Source organism: Cervus elaphus, chromosome 21 (genome assembly GCF_910594005.1).
Source record: "Cervus elaphus chromosome 21, mCerEla1.1, whole genome shotgun sequence".
In the NCBI taxonomy this organism is placed as follows: Eukaryota; Metazoa; Chordata; class Mammalia; order Artiodactyla; family Cervidae; genus Cervus; species Cervus elaphus.
This window is the reverse complement of record NC_057835.1, coordinates 11,621,107-11,636,533: the sequence shown is the minus strand read 5'-3', so window position 1 is coordinate 11,636,533 and position 15,427 is coordinate 11,621,107. Positions and strand designations below refer to the sequence as shown.

The 15,427-nt window shown below is 49.8% G+C and overlaps 1 protein-coding gene across 2 annotated transcripts in view; it reads right to left on the bottom strand.

Annotated features, from left to right (window-relative positions):
• The window catches only part of ZFAT (zinc finger and AT-hook domain containing), a 141,568-nt gene that overhangs the window by 103,526 nt on the left and 22,615 nt on the right, over positions 1 to 15,427 (bottom strand). The window contains exon 3 of one of the 2 annotated variants that reach the window (XM_043879305.1): positions 12 to 248. The exons of the other annotated variant lie outside the window; for it this stretch is intronic. Coding sequence (XP_043735240.1) covers positions 12 to 248 — 237 coding nt within the window. The remainder of the gene's footprint in view (positions 1 to 11; positions 249 to 15,427) is intronic. 2 annotated transcript variants of the gene reach the window in all.

Below are 15,427 nucleotides of genomic sequence, written 5' to 3'. Positions count from 1 at the left end.
TGCGCTCTTACCTGCGTCCCCCTCCGCCTCGCCCAGGTTCAGCACGATGACGCAGATGTGCTTGCGGAGCTGGCGTGGGTTGGAGAACTTGCGGCAGCACTTGCTACACTCTAGGCTGCCCCCTTCCTCGGGGGCCCGCAAGCCGTCTGCGCCGGGCAGGGCACTGCGCTCCGCCAGCTCCTCCTCGGGGCTGGGCTTCTTCGTGGACCCCTTGGGCCTGCCTCTCTTCCTCTTCATGACCGAAAATTCTGTGGAGGAAACCAGAGGGCACCGTGGGGTCACAGAGGGCGATAGGGTGGGCCATGCGCTCGGTTTCCAAGCATGGAAATGTGTCTGCTTCCACGGGGAGCTCACGTAATACAGAATCCACCTGCAGTGCAGGAGGCCTGGGTTCCATCCCCACGTGGCGAAGATCCCCTGGAGAAGGGGATGGCTACCCACCACCCCAGCATTCTTGCCTGGAGAATTCCATGGACAGGGATGCCTGGCTGGGCTACAAGTCCATGGGGTCGCCAAGAGTCGGACACAACTGAGCGACTAACACTTTCACTTCCCACATTTTATTAAAAAAAGGGAAGCTTGAAGCAGTTCCAGAAATGAGCAGCTGCAAACAATCATTTAGTGCTAACATCTCTGCACCTCTGTGCTATTATACAATCGATTCTGTAACCATGTGATTTAAGAACATTAATTTATCAGAACCTGTGCACTGTGCCTCTTCCATAAAGTGGGGAGGGTTTTAAGCTGTGACTGTCAGCTCCAGTTCACAAACCAGGCTCCTTAGAAACCACCATTTCCACTGAAAACTAGTTCTCAGAAACTTGCTAAGGACTGTCTCTGCAAAGGGTTCTCAAAGGCTGCTTAGCTTGTCACGCTCTTAATGAGTTACACAACTATTCCGACTATTTAAGCCATCATAATTATTAGGTCCAAATTGTTCTGATGGAAAAGAGACAAAAATAATTGCAATTTAAAGCCAAAGATTATAGGGCTAGAGACAATATTTTTCAAGTTTCCTGGAGACCGGAGGATTTAAATGACATCATCAGAGCTGCTTTGGAGCAAGTTTCAAATCATTTCTCACTCTTATCTCTTCTTAATGAGCATTCATTTTTAAGGCATTCATCTCCAAAGGAAGGTGGGAATTAAGATGGGTGAGCGGGCTGAGGGGGCCTCCTGCCGTTGTAGGCAAGTAGAGCGCTGTCTCAGGTGATTCGACATGAGGGGTGCCCTGGCTGGCACAGCCTGGCTGCCCTGCCATCTCTGGAGAGCCATCTGTCTGGCCAAGGCATGGCATGTCAGCAGCCAGCCGTCTTTGCATCTGAACATCAGGGCAGAGGAAGGGTCCTAGGTTCGAGCACCATCTTGGGGGAACGGTCATCTGTGCAATTATGACATGTTCGGGGTCCCTCCTGCTCTCCCTGTGGTTCTGCCCAAGAAAGCATCAGCCACAATGCCCCCTGCTGTCACCGTGCAGACCCTTTACAGGGGTCACCTGGGCTCCCAAATCAGACAGGGAAGCCACAGGGGCGGGAGAGGAGGGCAGGAAGGCTCTGCAGGGGAAGCGCAGCGGGACAACATGGGCTCTGACGGAGGCGCCTGCTCGGACGTGGGGTCCCCAGGAACTCAGAGACCAGGCACCGCCGGAATGGGGAGGGGGCGCTGAGAGAGGGGAGCTCTGGCAGAAGCAGGGTTTCCACTGAGCTGCAGGGCCAAGGCGGGTCCACCTTGACCTAGAGCTCCAAGCCAGAGCCTTCCACGGCCGGGGCAGCCAGACTGATGCACCATCGCTGCTTGCCTCCATCTCGCCGGGCTTGCTGGAGATCGGGCTCCCCTGTTGGCCCCAGGATCCCAGCAGGAGGATGACAACTGTGGGGCCAGGAGGCCCAGCACTGCAGACGGGAGGCTGGGGAGGGAGGTGAGGAGGGGAATGTGCAGCGTAAGGACAAACCGTTCACCTCAGGGCCGTCAAAACCCCCCTCCTGATTATTCTTTACAACAGCGGCTTACTGAAGCAGCAGTTAACAGCGGGAGGAGCAGGGTGAGCAGAGAGGCTATAAACCACCCACCACACGTCACATCCGCCGAGCTGGGGACATGTGTTACAGGACAGTTTACGGGAGGGCCGGCCCAGCCCCAGCCCCACGCCCTGCCCTGCCCTGCAGACAGAGGTCCTCCTCTGACGCGTGCTGAGGATGCAGCTGTGCAGTGGAGAAGGGGCTTCATCCATACAGAGGTCCGGCCTCCGCCCGTGGCCACACGGGTGACCTCAGGTCTGACCTCTGAACACAGTCTGACCTCATGGGGTAGCTGGAGACTGGGGGCCAGCCACACAGGCGGGCATCATCAAACTCCATAAAAACTCTGGACACCAAGGACGTGGGTGAGTGTCCGTGGCTGGAAACACTCCTAAGTCCTATTGTGTAATATAACCGCAAGAAGACAGAGGCGTCCAGGACACCATGGGGCATGGGGGAGGACCAAAGACCCCGCGTCTGGGACCCCCTGGGCCCCCAACCTCACCTGCCATCACGGCCTTTGGCCTGCTCTGACCTGCACCCTTTTGGTTTAGAACTGTCATCCAAGTACAGAGCATTCCTGAGTTCTGTGAGTCATTCTAGAAGACTGGTGAACCCGAGGGAGTCCTTTGGGTCCCCCAAATTTGTACCTAACTGAAAAAGTGCGGGTGACCCTGGGAACCCCAAATTTGCAAGGTGTCAGCAATCCTTTTCTTTGGTTGCGCTGGGTCTTCATTGCTGCACACTTTTCTCCAGTTGAGGCCAGTGTTGGGCCGCACAGGCCTCTCGTGGTGGCGGCTTCACTGGTTGCAGGGCACAGGCTGTAGGCGCGCTGGCTTCAGGAGCTGCAGGTGGCAGTCTCTACAGCTCGGGCTCAGCAGTTGTGGCTCATGGGCTTTACTTGTTCCGTGGCATGTGGAATCTTCCCAGACCGGGGATCGAACCTGCATCCCCTGCAATGGCACGTGGATTCCTATCCACTGTACCACCAAGGAAGCCCGGCGTCAGCAATCCTGAGCAGATGCAGAAGCCTTGCGGGAGCGGTGCCCTCCACCTCAGCTTCAGGTTCGGCACTCATCGCGGCAAGGGACCCAGAGTCCGCTCCATGGAGACGTGCAGAGCACGTTGCAGCCGCATCACCCATGGGTGCGACCCTCTCCCAGCGCGGTGGGAGTGCAGCCCAGCTGGCCAGACCCGAGAGTGGTCTGTATCCCCCAGCACCTGACCCGGTGTCCCACCCAGCAGGCGCCCCGCAAATCCTTGGTGAATGAACTCAACAAGCAGTGTGCAATCTGCTGTCAAAGAGTAAACATAAAATCGACATTGAAAGCTTTGGAAAACCTCTAACATGATGGTGACGAAGCTAATCTTACATCTGACAGCATCCATAATTCAGATCCTCAAGACCAATTAGCTAGCTAAAAATGAAATTTTCATAAATGAACTTGGAACAATTTAAGCACCGAAAATGAACTGCTGCCATCAGCTACCCGTGTGGTACAAAAGAGCGGAGAATCCTGAAAGCGGGCAAGGGAAACGCGGGCACCTCTACCGGCTCGCGCCGTGACGGCATCTCAGCGCGGGGAGCTTCGGCTCCTCGTCCTCCTCCCTGAATCCCTGCATTCAGGTGCCACCGACCTCTGCGGATTTTGCCCCAAAGACGCCTGCTGGCAAACCCCCTCTCGGTGTACCCAGACCCCCGCCCACCAGCTCAGCGGCCGCCTTCCGCTCTGCTCTCTCTCGGCCTCCATCCCTTGTCTCACTGCCGCCCCCTTGCTCTAGAACTTTCCGTGGTTCTTGAGCAGTTTGCCCCACGACTCTCAGACCTGGCTTTTCAGGCCCCTTAGCACATGGTCCAACGCTGCACATGCAGACAAGTGCGCGTGCAAACACACACACCCTCAGCACTGTGCTTGCTCCCTCTCTCCCCTCACTACCCACCCACTCAGGGCCACGTCCAAGGCCTCCCGAAATACGTGGAGGTGACACCTGTCTCTTTTTAACTTACCTGTACTGCGCCCCCTCTTGCATCCTGATCAGAATCCAACTCCTGTTGCAAATCCTAACACTTCAGGCCCCGTTCAAATCCCAGTACATCCTCTGTGAGACGGTTCATCCCCCAGGGGCCGTATGAGGCACACACTCGTACAGACTTCCCCACACTGTTTCCTGACTGTGTTTCCCTTCCCCCACCATCGATCACACACCCTGAGGTGTGAGCTGCCTTTTCATCCTCAAGTCCCACAGGATCCGGGGCAGTGCTAGAGGCACAGCACAGTCTCCATACAAGAAACACATGTTGTCAAAGCTGTGGTTTCCCAGTGGTCGTGTACGAATGGGACCGCTGGGCCGTAAAGAAGGCTGAGCACCAAAGAACTGATGCTTTTGAATTGTGGTGTTCCAGAAGACGCTTGAGAGTCCCTTGGACTGCAAGGAGATCCAAACAGTCCGTCCTAAAGGAGATCAACCCTGAATATTCACTGGATGGACTGAAGCTGAAGCTGAAGCTCCAATACTTTGCCCACTTGATGCAAAGAGCCAACTCACTGGAAAAGACCCTGATGCTGGGAAAGATTGAAGGCAGGAGGAGAAGGGGACGACAGAGGATGAGATCGTTAAGTACCACCATCAACTCAATGGATATGAGTCTGAGCAAACTCCAGGAGACTATGAAGGACAGGGAAGCCTGGTGTGCTGCAGTCCATGGGGTTGAAAAGAGTTGGACACAACTGAGCTACTGAACAAAGTCATTTCATAATAGGAAAGGAAGCAGTTAGAAAACAAGTCATTTCCTACGTCCCAAGATTCCACCAGGAAGAAAGAAGTGAGCCATGGTGCACCTTGACTCCATCTCAGATCCAGTCTGGGGATAACTTCCTCACGGTCAGAAAATTACCCTTGCAGATCCAAGGCCCGAACTAGCAAGGGACAGAAAGAGTCAGCTGGAGTTGTTTAAATTTAATCAAAGGACAACGTGAGCATTATGAAAAAAAATCTCGACATTATCAACCATCTAATAACATAAGTCCTTTATTTGTACATCACTCAAGTCTGTGAGGCACTTTCCCAGCTACTATCTTCTTTTATCTTCATAAAAACCTTGAGATAGATGCAGCAAATGTAACTCCTCAATGGGAGAAGAAATCAAGGACCCAAAGGTTCGAGGGACTTGGCACATTTTCCAGAACTTGCAGCTGAACTGGGCGAGGCTGGGACCTGGGTTCCTTCTTCCTTGCCCAGGTCTTTCTGCTGAGCCACCTGGCCCTCAGGTCCGTTCTGGAGACGGTAACGAAACCAAGACCCGCACTGCCGAGAACAGTGGCCGGGAGTTAAGCCGACCTGGTCCAAATCCACCAGCCTCAGCTTCTCTCTTTTTTTAGTAAAGACTATATATCTTTTATTTTAATATTTGACTTTATTTTATTTGGCTGTGCCAGGTATTAGCTGCAGCATGTGGAATCTTTAGCTGCGGCATGCGGGATCTAGTTCCCTGACCAGGGATTGAACCCAAGGCCCCTTGCATTGGGAGGGTGGAGTCTTGTCCACTGGACCACCAGGGTGGAAACTGGCCCCCCAGCCTCAGTGCCTAACACAAAAGATAAATACGAAACCGCTATTCTATAAAAAGTCGCTATTAAATAAAAAGCAGCCCATTACAATGCCGAGCAGAGCACTTAAGAAGTGAAGGATAAATGGCAACGGTTCCTTATGCGGGCTCCAGTCATGAATATGCTGACTTGGGCCGTCTCTGAAGACACTATTACCCTCCCAGCCTGTCCACTGTGAGATCCTGCGATTTCTCAACGTACACACATTCTTGTTCATTAAGGCGCTTTCTCCTCGATTTCTTCATTTTAAAACATCTCACACACAGAAAAGGCCAGTGCAGAACTAGGGAGTACAAATTCCACTCTGCCTGGAAACAAGGGTAAAGCCAGCCCTTCAGCTCCTGTTCTGCAGCTCCACCTCCAGTCACGCCAGCTCAAGAATTTAGGAAAACCGTGGGGCATTAACTCTGCCAGGCCTGACAGTCAGCCTCCCCAGGAGCCCAGGAACAAAGAGACAGTGGACGGTGTCAGCGCCCAGGCAGACAGCAGGGGCAGTTACGGGGTAGATCAAGAAGGGAGGAAGGCGGGAGAAGGAAGAGAGGGAAGGGAGAAGAGTTCCTGTTGAATATCCGAAAGGGGGAGTGAAGGCAGACCCGGAATCCGGCTCTCAGGAGACCCACGTAAATTCCTCCGAGGGTAAGCCCAGTGTCCCCACCTCCACCAGGATGAGCAAGCGTGCACACACACGCTCATCCATCTCACAACACTCCCATCAGACCTGCACCCACCCATCACACACACTCACCCATCTCTCACATACACACACACACACTCATCTCTCACACACACACATACACTCATCACACACACTCACCCATTACACACACACACCCATCCACTCATCACACACACCCATCTCACACACACACACACACACACTCATCTCTCACACACACACATACACTCATCACACACATTCACCCATCACACACACTCACCCATCTCTCTCTCACACACACATACACTCATCACACACACTCACCCATCACACACACACACCCATCTCTCTCTCACACACACATACACTCATCACACACACTCACCCATCACACACACACACCCATCTCTCACATACACACACACACACTCATCTCTCACACACACACATACACTCATCACACACACTCACCCATTACACACACTCACCCATCTCTCACATACACACACACACACTCATCTCTCACACACACACATACACTCATCACACACACTCACCCATCACACACACTCACCCATCACACACACTCACCCATCTCTCACATACACACACACACACTCATCTCTCACACACACACATACACTCATCACACACACTCACCCATTACACACACTCACCCATCTCTCACATACACACACACACACTCATCTCTCACACACACACATACACCCATCACACACACTCACCCATTACACACACTCACCCATCACACACACTCACCCATCTCTCACATACACACACACACACTCATCTCTCACACACACACATACACTCATCACACACACTCACCCATCACACACACTCACCCATCTCTCTCTCACACACACATACACTCATCACACACACTCACCCATCACACACACACACCCATCCACTCATCACACACACCCATCTCACACACACACACACACACACACACCCATCTCTCACACACACACATACACTCATCACACACACTCACCCATTACACACACACTCCCATCAGACCTGCACCCACACATCACATACACATTCACCCATCACACACTCATCTATCTCACACACACACCCATACACACACTCCCATCTCACACACACACATCACACACACCCACACCCACACACACATCACAGACACCATCACACCTACACTTCCATCAAACCTGTACCCACCCATCACACACACACTCACCCATCACACACACTCACTCATCTCTCTCTCACACACACACAATCACACACACCTACCCATCACACATACACTCTCATCAGGCCGACATTCACACACTCCAATCAGACCCACACACACCTATCACATCCATCACATACATACACCTCATCACACACACTTACCCATGACACACACACTCCCATCAGACCCACACCCATCCATCACATACACACATACTCATCACATACACACTCAACCCATCACACACACTCAATCCATCACACACACTCACCCATCACACACACACTCACCCATCACACACACACTCACCCATCACACACACACTCCCATCAGGCCCACACCCATCCATCACATACACACACACACACTCACCCATCACACACACACTCACCCATCACACACACACTCACCCATCACACACACTCACCCATCACACACACACTCACCCATCACACACACACTCCCATCAGACCCACACCCATCCATCACATACACACACACACACTCACCCATCACACACACACTCACCCATCACACACACACTCACCCATCACACACACACTCACCCATCACACACACTCACCCATCACACACACTCACCCATCACACACACACTCACCCATCACACACACACTCACTGCCACACAGTCACAGATACAACCATACGTTCACATGCACACATTCTCTTATATACTCATACAAACACACAAGAGGAAGAATAAACTTGGTCCATTAGGGAATTTTTTTCTTGGAGCAGAGTCAGAGATTTGATTAGGAGGAAGGGAGAAAAAAACGAAAAGTTCTTTTGCAGACCACTTCCAACATGAGCAAAAGAGATTAAAAGGCTATAAAATAAACCAGAGGACTTAGGAAGCTTCATGTTATAAAGGGAGGCCAAAATAATAAATCAATTACTACCCAGTTAGAGGTTTAATTAAACCGTTGCAAGCATCTCTCAACATAAAATGAATTGTGAAAGTTAAACCCGAATGAAAATCATTAGAGAGGAAACTAAGATTCCAGAAGTCTCAAATTTTATGGACTTGGACAAAGAGGGAAGGAAAGACTTGGGGCTCTTAATGAAAGACTTTTGAAGAAATGCTCTCATGTTAACAGTCTAAGTCTAATTAAAATCTTAAGAAATACTTTTTTAAATTACACAGGCAACTAACTTTCCAGTACACACACACACACACACACACAAACAGAAAATGTATGCAAGAAGAATTTAAGTCAAAAGTGAATTAGTAAGTGAAGGAAAATAACTTCTAAAAGTTCAGTGGTAAGAATCTGATTATGCCCTAAGTGCCACAAGAACACCGTGGTCAGGCCTCTCAGGACAGCTGCTCTCCTGCTCTCTGCCCATCCCCTGCCCGACCAGCCTGCTTCGTCTATACCCTCCTAACAGGAGTGACCCTCGTTTGTATTGGTCTGGCCAAAAAGTTCATCCTGGTTTTTCCGTAACAGTGAACTTTTGGGCCAGCCCAATACTTGCCCCAGGCCTCAGCTAATGATAGCTCATCCAAGGGGTGGTGAGGGGCGCACCCCTCTGGTTTCCCTGGTAACTAATGAGCCCAGCTGACACTGATTCCCCTGTATCTGACAACACCCCCTTCCCCTGGGGAGCAAAGGCCGCCACCATGTCCGGCCCACCATCCGCTGCAAGTGGTGGGGTGTCGCTCCAGGACTCGGCTTCAGCGTGTAAGCCCCCCATCCGTTAAACCACCGAAGTCTCTGTTGCTGACCCCAGGCTCTTCATTGGGTCTTGCGCTTGTACTTGGGTCAAGCAGGTGCAGCCCAAAAACTGGCAGAACAGCCAGGAGACTCCGTGAGCACTGAGATGTCAAGATGTTGGGAAATACAGGACGGGGGATGTAAAGTCTGAGGGTCTATTCGCTAGGGTGGTGCTCTGGAGTTACAGGGAAATCCCAGGGAGGCCGATCTTGCTGAATGGGGGCTGCCAGGTGCTCTGGAGAACAGGGGCCTCTTCACGGTTCTGCTATTGTATCACGGTGAGCCTTTCGTCATTGGTTAAGCTATCGATGGCATTCTGGGCTGCCCAGGTGGCCCAGCGGTAAAGCATCTGCCTGCCAGTGCAGGAGACATGAGTTTGCTCCCTGGCCCCTGGTCACAAAGGGGCTGATGTGACTGAGCACACAGCACCCAAGGCAGCTTTCTAGGAGGGACTGGACTGAGCACACAGCACCCAAGGCAGCTTTCTAGGAGGGACTGGACTGAGCACACAGCACCCAAGGCAGCTTTCTAGAAGGGATGTGACTGAGCATACAGCACCCAAGGCAGCTTTCTAGGAGGGATGTGACTGGGCACACAGCACCCAAGGCAGCTTTCTAGAAGGGAAGTGACTGGGCACACAGCACCCAAGGCAGCTTTCGAGGAGGAACTGGACTGGGCACACAGCACCCAAGGCAGCTTTCTAGGAGGGACTGGTATTTCTCTTATGCCTTCAAAATGAAAATGATCTACCTGGGCTCTCTGGAACGTTAGCCTTTTGTGATCTCTAAGAGTAAAGGAGAATAAGAGCTTTTAGATAAACTCTAGAAATAACCACGTCTTGGGAATGAGAACTCTTGAGGATTTCATTCCCCCCTCAACCAGTTCAGAGGAGCCTATGTGGGCAACTGACCAGATTTATTTTGCAAATGGATTGGTTTTAATTGGCTGTCCTTGGTGGAGATGAGGATCATTTTAGACAGAAGACTGTTATACTTCAGTGGATATTAAATTCTAATTTTGTTAATTGAGGTCTTAATACATTGTATTTATGAAAGTTATTGTGTTAGCCATACTTTTGTCTTGATGTGTTTTGTTTAATCACTAAGTTGTGTCTGACTCTTTGAGACCCCATAGACTGTAGTCCACCAGGCTCCTCTGTCCATGCAATTCTCCAGGCAGGAGTACTGGAGTGGGTTGCCATTTCCTACTCCAGGGGATCTTCCCGACCCAGGGATTGAACCCACATCTCCTGTGTTGGCAGGCGGATTTTTACTACTGAGCCACCTAGGGATGAAGAGAAAATTATCTAGTGAAATTGTCAAAGAGTATAACTGCTCACGAAGTGTGACACTGTTTCTTCAGGTCTACTGCTAAAGGCACAAGCACAATGACAATCGAGTATAAGGAATAAAATGTAGAGCCTATAAAGAAGGGTTTCCCCGATAACACACCTCTGAGTCTATTCACGAGATCTGGTTAGCCTTTCCCCAGCGTGAACGACCACGTGAATATAAAGGAGGCCTAGAACCGAGGGACCTGATCTGAACCAGGGGTGGGAGCTAGCACCCCAGCATCACAGGACGAATATTTTTGATCATCAGTGCTCTCTATTGGAAGATTTGTGATCAAAAGGGGAAACAATGGAAAATCTGCATGTACCAAGGCATGAGGAAGTCATTCTGGCTAATACATGGTTTAACTTCGGCTTCATGGACCAGAGCAGCCTGCTTTGTGGCCTTTCAGACTTATATTGCACACTCACTTTGGCCATTGAGGAAAGGAATGCATTAGAAAGCTAAAATGGAGTAGCGTGCTTCAGACATCCAAGGTAAAAACTGGTGGCCATTGTATATGGGATTTTAGACATGTTCTTCTATTACTGCAGGGTTTTCTGAGCTAAACCGCAAACTGCATGCTAAGTCGCTTCAGTCGTGTCCAACTCTGCAACGCTATGGAACACAGCCCACCAGGCTCCTCTGTCCATGGGGTTCTCCAGTCAGGAATACTAGAGTGGGCAACCATTTCCTCCTCCAAGGGATCTTCCCGACCCAGGGATCAAAACTGCACCTCTTAGGTCTCCTGTGTTGGCAGGTGGGTTCAAAAGCCAGAGGTGGTATTATCTCAGTTGGGGTCGCTGCTTGTGTTTGCTTAATGCTCATGCTCTCCCCTGTGCGGGACTTACCGGGTGTCTTACATTTCGTCCCTAGTCTGAGGGAGGAAGTCTATTCGAGGACCGAGCAGCAACCCGTCCCCCTGTGAAATGAGTCTAACTGCTGGGTCTCCAGTGAGACACAATCCTCCTCCTCCTCTGGGCTTCCATGAAAAGTCAACCAGCTACTGTGCCTACATGGAGACTACCATCCATGGTGGAGAAAGACCCACCACCTTCCTGTCCCATGGGCCAGTACATCAGAAGGACCCCCGTCGGTAAGGGTCACCGTATGACTGACCGCCTGTGAGTTCCCCGGGCTGGGCTGTCTGCAGTGGAATGGGATTAACTGTTTTCTGTTTGGAAAGACCTAAGGGGTGCACCTCTAATGGCACCCAACATAACACGGGCTGGCAGACCTGTCCCGTGACTGCTGACTCCTGGCGAGGCCACCAGGATGCTTCCATTAAAACTGGGCCTCCCCCTCCCCGTGGGGGTGGCTCTGGGTGTGTGAGAGGACCAGGGTGGCCTGACTTTCCTCGTAATGGCCAGGGCGCGGCAGCCATTGACCTTGTAAGCTCCAGAATCTGCCCACACTGTGATGAAGGACCGTCCTTAGCATACTAGATGCCTTCCTCTTGACACTCTGGCTGCTGCTGTCTGTACTGTTTGTAGTATCCGGATGCAGCGCCTCCAGCACACCTGACCCCGGGAATATCGCAGAAGACGGACTGACCAGGACTGTGAGGGTCGTTCGGGGTGTGGAGGGGCGCAGTGCGTGGCCAGGCCTCTCCAGGTAGCTGCTCCCTTGTTCTCTGTCCATCCCCTGCCCGACCACGGTGGCTTCATCTACACCCTCCTGACGTCAGTGACCCTCATCTATACCCACCCCAGCTAATGAGAGCTTATCAGAGCGGCGGTGAGTGGCATGCCACTCTACCAGTTTCCCTGGTAACTAATGAGTCCACCGACATCAACTTCCCTACTACTGGTCATCTCCCTTCCCCTCAGAAGTGAAGACTGCCCCTGAGTCCTGCCCGCTGTCCGCCGCACACAGGAACGCGTCACTCCAGGGCCCTGCTTCAGACATGCAAACCCCTATCCATTAAACCACCGATGCCTCTGTTGCTGACTCCAGGCTCTTCCTTGGATCTGGAAACTGGGCGAGTACAGGGCGTGTGGGTCTGTGCGGTGCAGCCCAACAAACACGCAGACATGACGTGCACAAATCTCACTTTCCAACTTACTAGAGCAGCGGTTCCCAATCTTTTTGGCACCAGGGAGTGGTTTTGCAGAAGATAATTTTTCCACGAACCAGAGTCCACTGGGGAGGGCGGGAATGGTTTGGGGATGATTCAAGCTCATTACATTTATCATGCACTTTATTTCTATTGCTATTACATCAGCTTCACCTCAGATCATCAGGAATCAGACTCTGAGGTTGGGGACCCTTGAACTAGATGACCTTGAGTATGCTGTTTTAACTCCTCTACTCTCTGAAACACATGTTCCTCAATTATAAAATCTGGGCACCAGCAAGGAAATAGAAGACATGACAATAGTATAAATCAACAAAACCTAACACACACACATAGGACATGCCTACCCATCAACAGCAGAATACAAATTCTTCTCAAGTGCACAAGGGACATTCTCCAGGTTAGATCACAATGATCAGCCATAAATCAAGTCTCAGTAAGTTTATAAGGGCTGAAGTTAGAAACAAAGAGAAGGACTTCCCTGGTGGTCCAGTGGTTGGGAGTCTGCCTGCCCGTGCAGGGGACATAGGTTTGATCCCTGGTCCGGGAAGATTCTACATGTCACAGGGCAACCAAGCCCAAGCACCAAAACCACTGAAGGCCGTGCACCCAAGAGCCTGTGCCCCGCAATAGGAGAAGCCGCCACACTGTGGAGCCCGAGCACCACGGCCGGGAGCAGCCCCTGCCTGCACCAGTGAAGACCCAGGGCGGCCCTAAGTAAATAAATAAATAAAAATTAAAAAAAAAAAAAAGAAAAGAGCAGAATGAAATTTGGGAAATTCAGAGATAAATGGAAATTAAATGGCACTCCTAAATAAATAATGAGTCAGAAAAGAAATCATAAGGGAAATTAGAAAATTCACTGAGACGGAAAAGCAGAAAAACGCAACAGACCAAAACTAATGAGATGCAGCAAAAGCAGTGCTTAGAGGCCAATTTAAAGCTGTAAATGTTAAATAAAGAAGAAAGAGACCAGGAGCCTACTCCTCCAGCTAAAAAACTAGAAAAACTAGAAGCAAACTAGATGCAACGCAAGCAGAGAACAGAAATGATAAAGACAGGAGTGAAACAATGAAATAGAATACAGAAGTGAAACATATACCTGGAAGACCTAAGTGCTCACTATCATTAATTACCAAGAAAATGCAAATCAGAACCACAGTGTGATACTAGCCCAGACCCACAAGGATGGCTAGCATCAAACACAGGAAAAGTAACAAGTACTGGGGAAGCTGCAGAGAAATCGGATCCCTCGTATATTAACAGGAACAGACATTAACAGGAATGGTCCAGGGCTTCATCTGGCTGGAAAACGGTTTTGCAGCCCTCGTCTCGAAAAGTGAAACACAGAATTAGCCTATGATCCAACAATTCCACTCCGAGGTATAAAATTAATAAAAATCTGTATCTATACACATGCTTCTACACAAATTCTTCTACATCTACACAAGTGCTCCTACACAAGTGTTTACAGAAGCATGATTCATGATAGTCAGAAAGAAGAAATAACTCAAGTGTTTGTCAGCAAATCAATGGGGGGACAAAATGTGGCTAGTCCATACAATGAAAGTTTATTCAGCCATTAAAAAAAAAAAATGAAGCACTGATACAGACTACAACCTGGAAACAAGCTAACTGAAAGAAGTCAGGCACAAATGACTACATATTACATGATTCCATTCGTATGAAACTTACAAAAAAGGCAAACCCAAAGAGAAAAAAAGTACATTAATGGTTGCCAAGGTATAGAGGAAAGGAAAACTGAAAGTGACTTTTTTTTTTGGTAATCGTACTTTTACTGAGATGTTAATTCACCTACCATAAAATTCATCCTTAAGTTTAAAAGTGTCCAATTCAGTGATTTTTACACATTTGCAGAGTTGTCCAACTATCACCACTGTCTGGTTTTAGAATATTTTCATCATCCACCAAAGAAAACCCATATTTTCTAATAGTCATTCTCCATCAGCCCCTCCCCCAGCCCCTGCTAGGGCTTCCTAGGCAGCTCAGAGGTAGAGAATATACCTGTCAAAGCAGGATACATGGGTCCAATCTCTGGGTCAGGAAGATCCCCTGGAGAAGGAAATGGCAAACCATGGGAGCGACTTCTTAATGGGTACAGGGTTTCTGAGGTGGCTGAGATGCATTACAGTGTAAATATACTAATAACCACTGAATTATACACTTTAAAATGATGGATTTTATGTAAACCTTATCTGTAACCTTGTTTATAATGACACAAAGCTGGAGAGAAGATATATATCATCAGGAAAGAAAAGGTTATATAAATTAAGAGTTACCCATAGAATGAAATACAGACAATAAAAAGAATGGAGACATGTTGGTAGTGAAGTGGCAGGCTATTCATATAGTGCTGACAGTTCTGTTACTAAATAACAGGACAACAGAGAGTTTATATGCTCATATATGCATATAGAAATGTCTAGGAACACACTTAATTGTTAGCAGTGATACTGAAGCTGAGCAGGACCTATGGGGCTTCTGGGCACAAACATCTTTCTGTCTTCCTCTTTGCTTCATTATAGAAAATGGGCTTCGTTCCATGACCTTCCCTGAGTTCCATCAGGCAGGTTCAGACAGCTAGCTGCTAATCAGGGAAGGAAGGAGGTGCACAGACAAGCGAGGAACAGTCAAAGGAAACAACAGTGCAGCCTTCCTGCAGGGTCCTGGTTCCCCTTCAAGGGATACACAGCGTCACAACAGTATCTCTGAGCTGCTTTGCAGACACTAACATTCCTACCAGGTGAGA